Source organism: Ammospiza caudacuta, chromosome 1 (genome assembly GCF_027887145.1).
Source record: "Ammospiza caudacuta isolate bAmmCau1 chromosome 1, bAmmCau1.pri, whole genome shotgun sequence".
In the NCBI taxonomy this organism is placed as follows: domain Eukaryota; kingdom Metazoa; phylum Chordata; class Aves; order Passeriformes; family Passerellidae; genus Ammospiza; species Ammospiza caudacuta.
In genome coordinates, this window is record NC_080593.1 from 50,173,503 (window position 1) to 50,192,006 (window position 18,504).

Here is an 18,504-nt window from a genome sequence, read left to right on the forward strand (position 1 = left end):
ATTGCTGCTGCTGTTGCTTGTCCTTTCCCCCCTTCTTTCTCCCTGCTGGCTTTTGCCTTTCCTCCACGGTGATCCATTAGGTATTTACGGGCAGGATAATGTGACTTTTCACACCGGCTCTCTGTGTGCGCTGCCCTGCAGACCGGGCTGGGTAAAGCCTCTCCCCAAGCCCAGCTGGCTGGACATCTCCCCCCACCTTCCCCTCCCCTTCACACCAGCCAAGCCAAGGATTCCTCTCTCCCTCCCTCCTTCTTTTTCCACCCCTCCCGCCTTCAGTGCAAACCCAAGACGCAGGATCCTGCCGAGGGAAAGCGCTCCTTGAAATCATCACGGCAGACCCGGCTACGAAAGTGCAGAGGAGGAGAGAGAAAAAGGCTCGGCAGCCAACCTCCTGCAGCTGGGGGCTCTGGAAGCAGGGCAATGGCTCCGGGCTCTCAGAGATTCCCTCTCACCTTTCTCCAGGGCGTGGGATCTGTCTTCTTCTTCTTCTTACTTCAGATCATCTCTGTTCAGGCTGATGGTGAGTCTCCCATTCAGTTTGGGCTGGGTTGCTATGGCTGGAATGAGGGCTGTATGTTGAAATGTGCTATTGCAAAAAGAAAAAAAAAAAAAAAAAACCTCCAACCAACTTTACACTTTTTTTTTTTTTTTTTTTTTTTTTTTTTTTTTTTTTTTTTTTTTTTAAATAAGAGGCTTAAATACACGCCCCAGTTTGTATTAGGAAACTTCTGATTCAGAGCTTTTTGAGACTTTACAAATATCCTGGGGTTAAGCAGAGAAAGGAAATAAGATCCCAGAAGGCTAAGATTATTTTATTACAACAGAATGACAGGATAGTGAACTTTTCCAGAGGAAATAAGAATAAAGAAACAAAGCCAGAACACAACTAAGAAGGCTCAGTATATTTTAGGAGACCTCTCCTTATAATTCAAAGTACCTTTTCTCCAAAGATCTTTCCCATCTCCCCACTTCAGATGTGTCATTTTATATGGGCAGGTACCTGAGAAGTGAAAGACTTTAATAACCTCTTCTGTTCAGTGCCACACACACTGAAAATGACTGCCCACCTTTCTGCACATGAGCTTCATCTGCACTTCCCTGCTGAGGGATGTGATCAGGACATGGATTTGGCTGAAGCACCAGCTACCAGTTACTCTGAAATGGGACTTTTTACTTGCTGATGGTGATCCTGAAAAGCTGCATCCCTTGCAAGTTTCCAGTAGCCTAACGCCCTTTTAATGATTCAGCTCGTGATAATGATGACCAGCTTGTCTGACTTGGTCATCATTACTTTTGAAACAACTGTATGTTTTCCTGGGACAGCAATGCTGAATTTTCCACTTTTTTCCACTTTCACAGCTGCAATAGATTTATGCCCAATCTCAGGATTTTTTAATTCCAATACCCTAATCCTTTACCATTGATGTTTGCTGAATTATTCCAGACAACAGAACTTAAACATTGTAGGGCAATAAAAATCTCTTTTTGTTTGTTCTCACAGTTTTTTTCCTGTTTAACTTAAATTTCTTTCAGTTGGTGACAAAGTATGGCAAAGGAAAGGGAAAAAAATTAATCTTGCCTGTATATTTCTACAGCTTCAAGTAGAATGTATAAATGTATTCCATTTATACAACAGAACCCTTTCTTGTAAAGTTTAAGGAGAGTTACCTTTCATTCAGCATAAAGGAAAAGAAATGCATCAGACAATTGCACTATGTTGCAGTAGGCAAAACTGTGATTCTGTTTTTAGGATGTACTCCTTCCTCAGCAAAATGCCTTTGGAATGAGAAGAGAGGGGAAAAGTCTATCCATGAAAAAGGAATCTTCACAGAACTTGAGGGCACAGGGCAGGAATAACAATTTCCCCTCTTCACCTGAAGATCCTCTTGCTTTTTCAGGGGCACATTCCAATTTTTATTATTTCCATAAAACTAACAAAACTAACTTTTTGATTCCTAAAAAAGCATCTTCTAAAAGAGACAGGGAAAAAAGTTGAAGATCATTTTAAGGCAGAGGTCATGACAGATTTTAATTGTCATTCAACAGTTTGTCAAATTTACTTCACATGTGGTAAAACATTCATAGTATGAAAGGAAGAATATCTGAAATACTTTACAATTGTCAAGCATTATTACAATAATGTGGTTTGCAATTTTATTTAAATTCTAGGTAGCATTGTGAAAGGTGTGTAAGTCTGCTATTAACTTGATCCTCAGTGAATTCTCCTTATATTAATAATTGAGCACACAACTGTAACACTGTCCTATAAGCCATCTGGGTTAAAACAGAAGAAAACACTGTATGTCAGCTTTAAAATTCACCGCTATGTATTTAAGAAAATCTGAGAGCATGAATTAGGATTAATCCTTTCTTTTATAGCAGATTCTGGTCTGATCCAGTCAGAAACCACCTCCTCATTTTTAAGGTGTGCATGAAAATATAATGGTGCTAGTTTCTAATACATGTTAATGTCACTTAAGTGCCAATGGACCATTCTGAGTGAAACATACGTGTTTGTGTATTTGTCATTTTTAACTGAAGATATCTGACTGTGTTGCAAACTACTAAAGGGATTTCGAATATGTCTTGTAAAAAACCTGTGAAATTCAGACTGGCCCCTGTTACAGTCAAACCTCTGCAACTGGTTGCAATGTATTTCCCTAAGGAAGACTTTCACTTTATTATCTCACACAAAAATCATGACAGGGAGTAGGCAGTAAAACTGATGGCTGTCGTGGTCTGGTGAAGGTGTAAAACTTCAGAGCTTAATTGATCTCTCTTGACCATTATTTACTGTGGCACATATTGCTGTAGCCCAAATAGGCTGCAGAAATAGCCAGGCAAATGCAGAAATAAAATATAGCTCCGTTTCGCTTTGCAGCTTTTTTCCCCAGTTGAAATGATCTTGCTCAAAGCTGTTCAGGTCCAGGCCAGATGGACAGAAGACTCCCCAAGGGCTTGTTCATACTCTGAGGTACCATGGTATGCCACTGCCAGTGCAGTTACTGGAGAATAATATGTGTTATTGTGGCAGTTCTTAATCGAATCACTGCAAATTCAGGGGGTTTAAATTGTTTTCCATTTGCACTGGAGAACGAGGATGTGACTTCCTGAATCCTGCACAGGAGTTGCCTCCACTTTTTTTGCCTCCCTCTTCTGTTTTTTCAAGGCTCCTAAAATATCCACATATATGAACCATATTTTTCTGCAGAGTACTTGCTCTGAGACAGAGCACGTCAGGAGAGGGTGATGGCAATTCATCCACTGCACCGAGACACTCCTGAAATGAAAAATGTGCTAATTTCAAAGTTTCACTAATTGTGCCAAATTGGAGCTGCTCTGTTGGCTGAACTTGGATCACATGGAGTCCTATTGGTCAAGCCAGTAGTCAGCAGTGCCCATGCATAGTGCCCGCAGAGGTTGCAGGTGAAAGGATCCAGAGTCTGTGGAGCTGCGCACAAATAGGATCTGAGACACATGCCTCTAACTAGAAAGTGATGACATCCAAAGTAGGAAAGCCCCTCTACTAAAGTATTTAATTTGGCTTGTTTTGCATCCTTTTTTTTTAAAGTAAAGTAAAAAATATATGGTTTTTTTCTTCTTCTCTCTCTTGATGCTCACATTTCTGTAGCAGGTGTCTACACATTTCATTCTCCTGCTTACAAAATAACACATATTCATGCATGAACAATTCCAACTATTTGGTCCTAAATTGTCCAGTAAAATCAAAATTTAGGCACAAGCTGGGTTTAACTGATGGAAAACTCAAAGATGACATCTTGATTTTGCTATTTTTCTGATGATGCAATATTTTTTTTAATTGAATAAGACATCATTCACTGTGGTTTCTCACAGAAATAAACTACACATTTGTGAACACTAAGTAGAATTAGGAATTAGCCAAATCTCTGTCTGTAATTGTAGAGTTACTGGATCTTCCACCTTTACACTTACAATCAAGATACATTGTTTCACATATCCATAGAAATGAAAATTAAATTTCTCTTGAAGTACAGAAGTGACCTTTCCTTCCTCTGCTCTCCTTCATTTCAATTTGAAATTTTTAACATTCAATTAAAAATGTATTGGACTCCACTTTTGCACATCTTTCACCAAATTTGTTTTGTTGAAACTGATTAGGTTTTATTATTTGAAACAGGAAGTGTCATGTCATGAGGTCAGCACAGTGGGCATACCTTTTAAAGTGCTTTCATTTTATATTATTTTTGAGGGATGTTCTTACTTTAAGGTATATTTGACTATGCAGTTTTCTGTTCCTTCTTCAAGCATGATGCAAATCCTGCTGAAGACATGGGGAAATTTGAACTCATTTCGGTGGGCTTTGAGCTGTGCCTGTGCACCTCAGAAGACCTTCTTGTTCTCTAAAAGAACTTCTTGTTTCTGTAAAAGAATAAATCAGCCAAACTCTTTTCTTGATAGCCAATAGAATTCTGTTAAACCCACTGATCTTCTGTAAAATATAAAGAAACAGCTTTTGGACTGGTTTTATTTTTGAAGAATTCCTTTTTTGCTCTTCCACATATCTGATGGTAGATGTCTCTTAAGTCTTGAAAGCATTATGAGGATCAGTTGTTAAAAGCTGAGTTTGGCAAAATTTGGAGCTGGAAATAAGGTGGAGTAAGAGTAATGAACCATGGGAACAGTTTACTATAAAGTGTGCTGTAAATTCTCCCTTACTTGGAGGCATTGAATCATGACTGGATGCATGTCAGAAAGACAAGCTCTAGTTCAGCCATGAATTTTTGGACTTGATGGTGGAATTGCAAGGGGAAATCTACAGTCTAGTAAGGCAAGAATTGAACAAGGTGATAAAAATGATTCCTAGAAGCCCTGAGATCTATGTCTCTGTGGGTATGTTTTCAATCAGAATACAGTGGGATACTCTTAAGTAAAAACTATATTAAAAGTAACTAAAACTTTATCAATAAATCAAAATATAATCAATATTCTGTTATAATAGTGATCAGATAATGGCAGAAGATAGCAATCTAGTATAGGCTAGTTATTAAAGAGGAAATCTCTTTTGTTTCAAGCATGAATTTTTCATGAGAACTGTGAATCCCGCTGACAAATAGAGGTTGGAAGAATGATGTCTTATTATTTATGCCTCATCATTGAAGTGAAAAGCTTTATCACTTGTTTCAAATGGGAATCTAAAAGAATCTCACTGTGACAAGAATCTTTTTCATTCTGAACCTGCTAAACTCAACATGCTCAGTACACATCCTGAGAAATACTACTTTGCATGGATTTTTAGCTTGATCTTGAAATCAAAGGGAGTTGCCTTGTTTAGAAAAGCTTCAGAAAAGTGTGTCATTTTGGTAACAAATTTCCACCCCCCTGTGGAGGTGAAAGTGTTATGGGAAACGAATGTTACAGGGCAGAAATGAAGTGACAGAGTTGAGAGGGAGCTGAGACATGGTGGCTGCTCAAAGGTGCCACAACCAAAGGCATACTACATTCTTCATGTACACATGATCCTCCAGCCTGTGTCTTATGGAAATACAAAAGCAGTCTCACATTTAAAACAGAATGACAACACATATCTTGATACTCTCTCAGAGATAAGACTGATTTCAACCACCCCAATATAAAAAAAAAAAATTACGGCTATGTCATCAAGTATAAGAGACAATACTTTTTTAGGAAACATTTCATTACTAGTAGGACCGATAAAAATGTCACAAATAATTACCCAGGACCCTTAGATTCCCTTAGACTGAAAATCATACCACTTTTGAGATTAAAAGTGAGAAAAATTTAATACATCCATATCTAGAGTATGTTAGCCATGGCACTGTAAGGTGCAGAATTCAGTGTTGCAGTCTTTTTTGTTTAAGGGGATTTCCTGTTTTCATGTGGTTTTGTGGTTTTCCTATTACCATGCTAGCCTGTTTCCTGTATTTTTTCTCTGTCAATGCCCCTCAGTAATGGGACACATCTCAAGATGTTGAGGACTCAGCTATTCCATTGGTCAACCATTTGATAAGTGAATTTTTCTTGCTATTATATTTTCTAAGTAAGAAATTAGACAAAACAAAGGGCACATCTTGAAAACTGGGCAGATAGCCAGAGAGCTTCTAAAAGTTTGAAGAAAAATCACAGGTTGGTCTGGTAAACAGATTGGCCTTCTTTACCCACTTGTAACCAAATTCTGTCTAACCAGAATTTCCTATAAAGTAATTCACTGTAACTTCCTAACCAGTAAGTCTTTCCTAGCTCACCTTATAATTCACTTGTTTGTATAATTTGATCATCCCAGATACCTTTTCAAAGGACAACACTCTGTGTTGGCAGCATCTCCACAGTTTCTAGTAAAAAAGTTAGTGTATCTTAAGTACTAGGAAACAGCATAACAGCAGTCAAGGGAAGCTGTCTCAGCCCCTGTCTTGGATAGGCTAAACTCCTTTAAAAATGTAACTTTTGCTCACTGGTAAAACAACTAAATCATTAACTAATTGTATCTAGATGGAACTCAAAGCTTGATGATTTTCCTTTCTTTAAGGCTTTTAAGTGAAATACTAATAGCTAGAAAATAAGGGTTATGCCATGTCAAAATAACATTCACGATTTAATTTAGATGTTATGCAAATTTGCCCTATATGTCTTTGACAGTGCACCTCAATCCTGATAGTCTAAATGTAGAATGTGGACACATTTTTAGCTGGGACAGAACCTGTAAATCATTACACTTAATCCCTGTTTTCCTTTAGGAGCAAAAGTTGTTTTGCCACTTAAGAATGGCTGTTCAAAGCCATCACCGCTCTGTTTATATTGTCTTTCTCCCTAGGCCATGCACATTTCACTGTGTCTGTCGAGGCTTTGGAAAAAGGAACCACATTAGTGTCATGTGCATTATTTGGGACTTATTGTAAAGAATCCTGATGTTTGTGTACTCAGGGATGTAGAGGCTTGCTGCTTTCACTACTTTGTGTAAAACCCCCCCGTTCTAATTACACTTAATGGTTCTGATTACAGTGGAGAATCCAAAGACAATGTAACCTAGTGGTTATCACACTGACCAGTGTTTCTGGCTGTATTCCTTGGTCAGCTACTGTTAACTGCCTCAGCAAAATCGCTCTGGGTACTCTGAATTTCTGCTCCTTCTCATAGCTGCTTGTCCTGCTTATTTGAATTGCCGTTTTCCCAAGTCAGGATGACTTCCTGCTGGGCACATGTAGAATTCCCACTGAGGTAGGAGTCCTCATTAGGACATGTCTACCCTTGTTAGCTAATGTAAATACAAATTACATGCTTGCTTGAGGGAAACTACATTTTTTGATGTAAGGACTGTGATTCTTCTAGTGGGTGTAGTTGTGCACAGGTGAGAACAGAAAGCTGTTGGGGGCAGATCTACCTTGTATAAATTCCCTGTATTTAGGATTAGAATCAGTTTTACCAATTTGTTGAAAGAGTATGCGGTGAGAGTGGCACCTGGTACAGAACCAGGCTGAATCAGTCTGAAGAATTCCCAATACTGGTCAATATCTCCTGTGAGTGTGAAGCTGGCTACATAGCAAACACTGGGTATGTGCTGGAAGTTATGCATTCCTGTAACCACTACCACGAATCCCCTTTGGAAATAAGACATAAATAAGAGTTTCCAGGCATTTACTGAATGAGTGGTGCTTAAAAAATTTCTTCCTGCAACTGCAAGCAATCTCAGTCTGTACCTTTGAAATCTAGGAGGAATTCTGGGGGATGTTATCACATCCCTCAGATGTGACAGAAAAAAAGATAGTTATGTCAAATTAAATGTCAGCTGCAAAATGTCTCATTGTTTATTTCTTTTACTGGAGCACCCAGCTAATATGTTCATTCCATAACCCAGTAACTTCTCAAACTTCATTGCCAAAACCCCAACTGACCTGTTCCCAGTTGCCAAAACCTCTAACTTGCACCCTTTCAGCTTTCCTGGTATTAGATAAATTAAAGTAAAATAAACTGAACTGAAAATAAAAATAACACAAAAAAATGTTATGCTAAATATGTTCTCATGCTCATTCAACAAAAATAAAAAGCCTTCCATTAATAAAAACTCTATCTCTCTTTCCAAAAAGACATGATAATGAAGCAGTCTGCATTTAGACACCAGATGTCATGGAATGACATAATTTTGATTTTAGACAGTAAGTGTAAATCTATTTCTGATGTGAAAGGCAGGGCTGCAAAACTGGCTTTCAGGCATGTGCTTACTTTATGGATGTAGCTGTTCAGTAACTGTAAAATGTTTAGTAATGGATTCCAGCATTAGTAGCCTACAGGAGCTGTTCTTTGTGATTTTAACTTTATATGTGCATATGAGAGAGTATCATGCTTTATCTCTCCAGATCTGAAGCACAGACCTACAGAGGCAAGGCAAGCTTCCCCTCTGAGTCAGGAATGACTAGTGCCATTCTTGCTTTTACTGCGGTGGACAAAATTAAAAGAAAAGCTAACACAAGGAGGATATTTACAGTCCTCATTAAATTAGGCTTTCCAAAAAAAAAAAAAAAAAAAAAGGTGGGCCATTAAAAGAACCTTAGTAAAAGCAGGAAGGCTTTATTTGGTGATAATTTGCAATATTTCTGTTGAATATGTATTGAGTACAATTCCATGATGGATGACATGTCCTTTCTTGGTGTTGCAGGGAAAGTGTTTGCACTTGAGTCCAAGAACAACTCTCAGGGTCTGGATTTAGCTGAAGCTGAGAAAGCCTGTGTTGACCTGAGTGCTCGCCTAGCAACTGCAGAAGAGCTGAAAAGGGCTGTTCTGGACTGTTCTTTTGCTGGCTGCACCACAGGATGGCTCGCCAGCGGCTCTGCTGGGTAAGGACAACAGCATAACACCTTCTGGGAGCTATGAATGATGCTTGTCAAGCAAGTTTTCCACCTTGACTAAGATTTGCGGAAAAACACTGGCCACAATTCAATCACCATGACATGCAGCTAAATTGGCCACTCTCCCCCAAGAATTAGTTTTTTACAGCTAATATTGCAGGTGCGCAAGTATTCATCAGTCTCACATTACTATTTCACAGATTTGATGCAATTTCCTTCTCTTCTTTCCTGCTGTATTACATCACTGTGGCTCCTGTCCCCCTGGCCTGTAGTGGGGTGCTGAGCCCTAAAGAGCCTTGCAGGACACATGTCCTTGCTGAGGACACAGTGCTGGAGTTGGTGTCAGTGCTCCCACTGACTCTGCTATTCTCCAGTCCTTCAGAAGCTCAGCAAACAAAACTTCTCATGGGAACCACGTGTCTGTCTAAGATATTGAGGCATGGCTGAGCAGACAATAGGCATGTCCAAAAGGGCACAGAGGCACTTAGAGATGATTACCCACATGTGCTACAGAGTTTGTTGGGAAAGCCCACCAGGGAACTGACATTGTCCCTCAATGTGCTTGAGGTAGTTCAGGCGACTCAACGTGGCACTAGGCTGAGCTTTTCCTTGCATGAAGCACTGTTGCCTCTGTAGATCCTAATTTAAAGCAGGAATGTAAATGGAGGGAATATCTTCCCTAGTGCTGAGGGAATGTCTGATGTCACTGAAGCTGGGGCCATACAGGAATTGCCCAAAAACTGTATATCAAGTCTATTTTTAATGTTCAATGAGGATTAAGCTTTGTTTTATGGAAAAAGGTTTCCAAACTTTAGCATATTATTAGATTTTGTGACAGTATTATTAGATTTTGTGACAGTTGTCAGTTTTTAAAGCAAGCATTGGTGTTTCTGTATTTTTAGCAATAAAATTTCCAAAGGACAGAAAATTACTACTATTAATGAAATATTACATTTAAGCTATCTCAAGGAAAAGCAACCATTTTCACTGATTATATTTTTTTCCAGGTGAAAAAATTGTTTGAAAATTTATTTTTATGTACAAAGAAAATCCAGAAATGTCACAGGATAAAAGACAGGGATCTAAACCCCAAAAATCTTTTTTCCCAAGACAGTTGCTGGGATGTCTTGCAGGCTGACAAGCCAGGAAAACCATATAACTGTAAGAAGTCCATGGCAAAGTTGTTGTACAGGGTCTTTTATACAACCTCTGTATTCTGGAAGTAAGGATGGGTGGGAGAAGAAATCATGGCTTTTTTATCTAAGCAATACCATTAGTTAGTCCAGTGAGATCCTCATTTAATTGTTACAGGCACTGGAGCTGTGACTATTAATAGATCAGCTGTGGACTGAATATTTTCAATATCAAAATTGTGATAAAAACACAGTGATAAAAACACATCGTAAACATGGGAAGGAAATGAAGACTTTTCATCCATTCTAACTTGCTGTACTCCATTCCCCCAATAAACCTGTCCTTAGCATGAAAGTTTCTAAACTATTTATCAGAAAGAACCTTGTGGGGGAACATCAGCACACCATTGTTGTGCAGTCACCAGGTCTGACCTTCACTGGAAAGCTTCACCAGAGAGAAAAGCTCTTCAGAGCTGGAATTTTATACTCTGGGGCTATTTTACCCATGGCTGGGCAAGCACCAGAATGTATGTTACTTGGTTCGTTGAACTGGGTATTTTTGGCTCTGGGGAAAAATAGGAATTGTGTACTGCCTGAAAAGGCGAATCTGTTTTAACTGTAAGTTAATGCAGCTCTGGAGAAGGAACTGAGCTATTGAGCTCAAAGAGTGCAAATGGTACAAAGCTGTTTAAGTTGAACAAGTTCAGCTCCAATACAGATATTTACAGAGAAATTTAGATGAAAGGGTGAAATGATGCCGAAAGGAGTTCAATGATAATTCATGCAGGAGGAACATCCAATCTACTTGAAAATATCTTTACAGGGTCTGATTTACCTCTGCCAGGTCAGGAATGATATGAGGGCATTGCTATGGAGAGCACAAAGAAAACCTCTGTCTGACTGCAGCTGTAGTAAAAAACAGACAAACAAACAAACAAATGTTCAGCAAACAAAGAAATTGCTAGAGTGTTCATGGAATGGCATGAAAAATATGAAAAAGATATATTCACGTAGGTCAGTGTAATAGCCTCCTTTGGAGTATTATATGTATTGTTACAGTGTCTTGGGAAAGCTGCTAAAACTGTCTCAAAAAAGAGCTCAAGAATGACTAAAGTAATAGAAAATCCATTAACAAGGGACTCCAATTATTTTACTAAATTAGTTATTTATTTTTTAAAATGTACCGATTCAATATTTTGGGCATTTACTTGATAACTGGAAACATGACAGCATAGATAAAGGATAGCTGGTACACAGAAAAAACTCTACACATCAGTTGATATAGAGAGAGGGAGAAGCAGGCTTCACAGCATGCCCACAAGTTAGAAAAGTATGGAAAATTATTTCCAAAAGAAAGGACTCTTTGCTGGGCACACCTTGTGTATTTATCTTGATGAAGCTCCACATCTTTGAATAATAGGTGACCTCCCCACATATGGCAGGTCCAGAAATTTTCAGGAATTTATGAGCTGGATCTAAAACCCTGGAATCCTCCCAGCAGCTGACAGGCATCCAATGCAGATCACAGAGCTTCAGCTGAAAACTCTCCTGTATTCTCTTGGACTGTGTACATCAGAAAGGAGACAAATAGGAGGGAACATGATAAAAGTTCCTGATTTCAAGAAGAATGAGGTTTGGTTTATTTATTTGGTGCCTGGAAGGTATCCCAATCTTTGCCCTGAGGAAAAATGGATTAGACATTGGCAGTAGAAGTAAACACAAACAAATGATGTGATTGAAGCCATTACAGTGTTGCAGATTTTCTGACATGCTTCAGCCTTCCTTTCACCACTTAGATTTAAAACTGAACAGGAGCTCTAGCAGACATGTAAGGACTTTTTCACTGCTAGATCCATTCTCCAGGTTTTGCACAAGTCTGTGATTTGTTCACTTCTGATGGCTATTTATGGTTTTAGTGAGTAATTACAATCCCACTCCTGGTAAATATATCCATCACTGTTGATTATTTTGTCCTTATTATTATTTTTACAGCCAAATCATAGCCTGGAAACCAGTGGGAGTTTCTCCTGTTATGGCAGAGGCACATAACTGAGTCAGTGTGAGCATTTTATACTGCTTGCTCCCTGGGCTATAGCTCTCCTGTGGGCAAAGAGGAGCATTTGGGCTTAAGAGCCAGTCCAGTTTGGGTGACTGTCAAATTTCTGATGACTCTCATGTAAATGCAGATCATCCATATTTAAACATGCCCACTTCAGTCCCTGCAAACTAGGCTAGCCCAAGCAGCAGGTCCTGATGAATATGAATCATTTCAAGTGATGCAGAATGGAAATTGCTTAAACAAATAGATCTCTGCCAGTAAATCCAAAGACACAATAAACTGGGTGGTTTTGTGGTTTGAGCAGCCTGAAACAGAACTTCTTTCACAGGAATAAGGGCATGTTCTTGTCTTTCCCTTGCAGTTGTTCAGGCCAACCCAATTGAGGGTTCAGAGCTCTTCACACAGACATGTCCCTGGCAATCCAGGGGCTTGGGAACTTTTTGAGAAGAGCCACTGACAAGTAGGCAGGATAACTTCTCCCAGCAAGCCAGAAGTAAGCCCTTTACAAGTCAGTCCTGACATGTGTAACTTATAAAACATTACACATTGTTGCATTTCAGGAAATGAAACGTCGTTAGGCAAGTCTCATTTGTCAGATGAGCCCTAATAGCTATTTATACTAAAAATGACACTCTTATGACTTACTTGCATGTCAGACAAGTGAGTCAGTAAAACCATCAAGTGATCTGCCAGAATATAAATGAAAAAAAGGTGGCACAGTTCTCTGAAAGGCTCTTACTGCTATCTTTTGAATTCAGATGTCATGCTGGAAAACTTTGTGCTGAGTCTTCCAACACTGGGCAGCATGTCCTGTAGGGTCTTGACTTCTTTTCTGGGATTTTTGAAATTTAGGAAGTGAACATAACACAATTGGTATTAATATCTACCCTGTGCAAACAGCCATTTATTTTAGAAATTGTTAAACGTCCTCAACACCTTGTATTAATATTCCCACAGCAAATTTACTCATTTCCAGTGCTTTTGTAGGATGGAAAAGCTGAAGCTGTCCTATTCCCTATCCTGTTCCATATTTGCCTGCAAAGAGATGGAGCCATGTTTCTCTTCTATAACAGCTTTGAAGCTCTACACAGAATTTTTCTTCCATGACAGACTTCCCGCAGGGCTGTCAACCTGCTCCTTTGTGTGAAATCCCTGGGCTGGTTCCTACCCAGTCCCTGGAGCATTTATTCCAGAGGGTATAAGTCTGGAGTGAGCAAGCAGAGTAAGCTAGAATAAGCTCTGCTGTGAGAGTCAGAAGACAGGGTTTCTTTTCTTGACTGCCCACAGACCAGGTGTTTGTTACCAGGAAAATTACTTGGTCTCTATTTTTCCTTCCTTTTGTTAGCTCTTTGGGTTTTGCGCTGCCTGCTTTTGAATGCTTCTACAGTGTCAAACTCAACAGGGCCCTCACTGCAGATGACACCAGTGGGAAATGTAAATAAGAGTCAAATATGGCATTTCACAAGACTACCTACTTCTTTTTCTGCCTACTGTGTGGGACTTGCCCAGTACCTGACAGTATGGTAATAAAAGCACATTTCCTGGGAAAGAAAAAAAGCACTATCCAAGGAATTAAATAAAGGGTCAGTTGCTAACCCTTGCCAGTTCTCTCATCTGTATTTGTAAAGCACTGGGCTTGTGGGTCCCTTGAAATTCATCCAGGTATGCACACTAAAACAGGCCCTCTAGCTCTTTGCAGAGAAGCAGTTCTGGTGATGCATCACCTTGGCAAGCTCTTGGTTTTATTTCAAGGCTGTGCTCTGCTGACTGGTGATAATGCACATGAATTTGCTCCCACGCATGTCTTTGAGGCAGGTCAAGTAATTCCCTTCAGGAGAAAAATCCAGACATAACTGACAGGGCATGGTCCAAATCAAAATGCTGAAGTTGATCATGAAATTGTCTGAGGAGGTCTTGGGCTACAGAATGTCTTCATGTCACAAACTCCAGTCCCACAGCTCACAGCTCATGTCATTACTTTGTCTTCTTGTCAAGCTGCTTCTTGTCAATCTTCTCATGCAAGGTAAAAACAAAGTAATTGTGTTTCAGGAATAGGGATTTCTACATAAAGCTCAGTCAGGAAACTTGAATTTAGGAAAAGGGCATGGCCAGCTTAGTCCAAGGGATGATATCACTGAGCAATGTAACCATGAGCCACTTTCCATTAGATTTGGGAGGAGAGAAGCAAATCTTTTCTTAGCACAACTTGGGACAGCAGCATGGACAAAGTATGACAGCTATGTTTCTTGTGAAAGAGACAGCCTAATCACTGAATAACTTTTTAGAAAATGTACTTTTTTGAGGAAAAGCACTGCACAAAAGAAAATATATATGTTTTTTGTATTTTCTAGGACAAGCACCCAAACCACCATCTGCTGGACTGTAGCATCACAGTCCTAGAGTTGCCTTTTGCTAAGTGAGATATGACTCGCACTTTTAGATTGTATTTTTACTGGAAGGTGTTTTGTAACGAACTCAAGGGATTTAGCAAAACTTTAGCAAGCTTTGGCACATAAGGCATGAGTTTGCTAGTGAAATTAATTGATGCCAGAAGGTTAGAAATCTTTCATAAGACCAAGGAAAAGCAGAATATTGAACAGGAAGACAAGCCTGACTTTAGAGATGGAGTAATAGAAATGAGGTGCAATGCAACAGTATTTTATGAAGGCTAATAGGAATTTCTGCCTTAAACCAGCTGGAAAGGCACAGCAGGAGAAAGTGCTGGGTGCAGTCACAGAACACAGGACAGCAGCGGGCTTGTCAAAAAGTGAAATAACTCACGTAAAATTTGTGAGAAAAATGAATGTGATCATCCTAAAAGACATCCAGCAGCAATTCCAGAGGAGGGCAGTACTGAAGAGCTTGAATGAGGCAGCAGTGAGACACCACCTGCCATAGTGTAATGCAATTCTTTGCATCCAAACTCAGGAGGTTTGGGCTCAGACTAGGATTAGACAAAAGAGGCACTTCTTTTATCAAAAGGGGTTTAAAGGTGATAATTTGTTTAACTGAACAAATGAAGACAGAAGTGGGATATACTTATTCTTTCCAGATGCACAAGAGGCTCTAATACCAGGATTGTAACTTGTCAAACAGTTCTAATGAGGTTGATTTTCTACTTTTCAAAAGAAGTTAATGTACTTTGCCTTTTGTTTTTCTAGAATCACTGTAATGCTTTGTTTTATCTGAAAGCCTTTCCTCTGAGAATGGAGCTGCTTTGTAAATTAACAGCATTCAAAAAATATTTTGTAATTTTTTAAACCCTTTGGTAACTAATCAGTAACCTCTGTTATAAAAGCCATGGATTAAACTGGAGCCTGTAAAGTGAAATTGGGTAAAACCACCTTTCTAGTGATGCTTGACATGTCATTGAGCACACAACTGGTCCAGGCCAGGAAGCAACATGTACCCCTTTGCACACACTCAGAATGCTCAAATTATATGTGCCTAGTGATGTTAGAGTAAAATGGCCATATAAAATCTTTCATACTAGGCTACAGTATGAAAGCCTGCATGAATGGGCCATATTTATTTAATGAACAGAGGCCTTACTATTTCAGTAGTCATACGTACAATTTTAAGCACAAAAGGCTGCATTTTGGTGTATATTTTTAAGAATCTAAAGGATATTGGTTCTGCCTTGGTAAGACCTCCTTTTGACATTTCCAGTGGCAGTATTGCTGTTGGAATGTCTTCATGTCACACTTAGCAGCTGCTTTCTTTGGGACACATCCAGCCAAAATTAGCCTCTATAGTTCCCAGGCAATGGACTTTCCAAAGCCCACCTGCACTCCCCTTCATGACTTTTCAGGGAAATTTTCTTCCCTTTGGTAATCATGAACATGTCATTTATATTTTATTTCTCATCAGAGCCAGCTTTGTAATTTGCAGTTTCCCAAAATACAGAGGGGAAAGACTAAGAATAAAAACCCCCTAGTTTGGCTCCCAGACTACTGTTGGTTTTTTTTCTCTTACCTAGTTACTGAAACACAAACAGTAAAACTGACCCATTAAAAAAAAAAAAAAAAAAGCACAGCATGTTAGAGATTTATCTTTACCAAGAAAAGTAATGAAATTTTAAACTTTCTCATTAGGGGAAGGTTTCTTACAGTGTGTTATCAACCAGACTTTCAGAGTGCCTCAACAAACACATTGTTCCTGATGTTCTTCTGAGCTAATATATTGCAAGCTCATACTACTATGAATCAATGTCATAAGACCATTCTGACTCAGTTCACTGAATTTCAGTTCAGTGAATGTATTGACTAAGACTACAAAACCTAAAATCAACTGGTGGATAAAGTAGCAACTACAAAAATTGTCACACCTACTGTTTTCTGATGGATCACACTTTATCATATAAACTCAGCTGTCAAATCCATATGTTTTAACTTGGACTCACCGAAACATTTTTGAGTATTACAAAATTGCCTTGTGATTTTCTTAGAAAGCAAAATTATCAGTGGATACTACTATATAAAAAGGGTTATCGTTTATATAAAAATACTATGTCTTTATTAAAAAATCCTTTCTTATATGTACATACATACATACATACATACAATGTATGACATTAACTATAATTACAGCAGTTCAGGCTTATAATTATCATATGTTTATTAATATGTATTATATTATGGCATATTGTAAAATAAGTACTATTCATGTCAGCTTTTCTGCTATTTCCATCTTTGAGAGTGGAGCAAAATATAGCAGTTACTCATTCATTACATAATACATTAGAAAAAAATTTAAGCAGCACAAGAGTAAGCAGAAGGATTCTAAGAAGTCTGGTTCATACTTTACTGTGCCACATATTAGAATTTCTCTCTGTGTGCACATGATATCTGCAATATCTGAGTCATGGCACAGGAAAACAATGATCAGCTTGGCCAAGCTCTGATCATTTTCCAAGGTGGGCACAGAAGAAGGAGCGTTAATTGTTCTTAGGTGGATGAATTGTATTGAACAACAGGAGTTAAGCTGAGGTTCAACAGAGTGCAGAATTCCTGATCTCCTGCTTTCTCTCTTGGAGGAGAAGAGGCATCGTGAAGCAGTTTGTCCTTCCAAGCTGGGTAGAAGTAGACTAAGAAGATTCCCAGTATTTTGTCTAAGAAACAATGGAGACACCTTTAGGCACCTTCCAATTTTTCATCAGAGAGCAGGGGCTGCAGTCAACCCCACCAACCACATCTTTATCTTGCTGGATAACATGTGGTACTTTCATGGTCTATGGTCAGAGTGTTTCTGATTGGTTTTTATGCTGAGCTTGTGAGTTCATGGCCATGTAAGAGTAATTTTCAGGGATGCACAGATGTTCCAGGCAGATGTGGATCACAGACAATTGGGTGATATGCTGTCCAAACTCAGTATGTTTCTTCTGAGCATGCCTGCCTTCATCAGAAATCTCCACAGAAGGAAAATGAAATCAAATCTGTTTCTTAACTAAAAGGCACAAAATCAAGCACTACACTGCTCTGAGCATCAGATGACATTATATACTGAGAAATGAGCTTAAGTTCAATTAATGCATGAAATTATCCATAAATAGAATTGAATGTACATGACTGCATTCTTCTGAATGGCTGTGTAGGTGGATGTATCCCTTAAAAAGTACAAAGTTTGTGACATTCTCTCAGCCATGATGCATGCCCCAGGGCAATAATTCAAAACAGTCAAGAAACAAACCAGGCAGCAACACCTCTCAGCAGGGTGCTGGAAAGAGTAGAACAGCTGCACAATTTTTTTTGTCTCTTATTTCAGCACAGCTGTGCTGCTGCTGAAGAAATTTCAAGATACGATGAATTCTGAATTGGTAGCCATTTTTCAGTCATGAAAATTGTAACATTTAAAAGCATCACACTCTACCTTTTAGAACTGTGACAAAAGTGCACCTGTGTATTTAAGCTCTAATTATAGATTAAAAGCTAGCATTTTAGGATTTAGGGCAACCCTCAAGAACTCAGAAAAGAGACTGTTAATGTGTATTTTTAGTCATACCTGAAATCCCACTGACTGCAAAGAGACTATTTTTATGGCATGGGCATTGCAGGTCTGATCAACTCGCTACTGAGAAATGCTGAGCACTCTTGAAGCTGTAGCCATCAGCAGCAGTAACACCTTACTGAGGGTGTTTAGAGCTTGCAGGACTGAGCTTCAGGTGGGAAACCACTGTCAGAGAAGAAGGAATGAAAGAGATTAAATAGATCTTTTCTTCCTTCAGTTTTATAGAATCACAGAATCATTAAAGTATGAAAAGACATCTGAGATAATCAAGTCCAATCATTGACCCAGCAGTGTGTCTGGTAAGATTTCTTTCATTTCAGAAGAATTGCTTTAGGATGTTTACAGCTTTAATCACATAAATTTCAATATTACAGAAATCCAAATTAAAGTCCGAAATAGCAGATCCATGTAAATACACATAAAAGATCTTAATTTAAAGCCTGTCTTTTAGTATAATGTTGAAACT

At 38.8% G+C, this 18,504-nt stretch overlaps 1 protein-coding gene across 1 annotated transcript in view; it reads left to right on the plus strand.

Annotated features, from left to right (window-relative positions):
- The first annotated feature begins 420 nt into the window (after positions 1 to 420).
- SUSD5 (sushi domain containing 5) overlaps positions 421 to 18,504 on the plus strand; it is a 38,508-nt gene continuing 20,424 nt past the window's right edge. Inside the window, exons 1-2 of the mRNA XM_058819303.1 lie at positions 421 to 520; positions 8,651 to 8,828. Coding sequence (XP_058675286.1) covers positions 421 to 520; positions 8,651 to 8,828 — 278 coding nt within the window. The remainder of the gene's footprint in view (positions 521 to 8,650; positions 8,829 to 18,504) is intronic.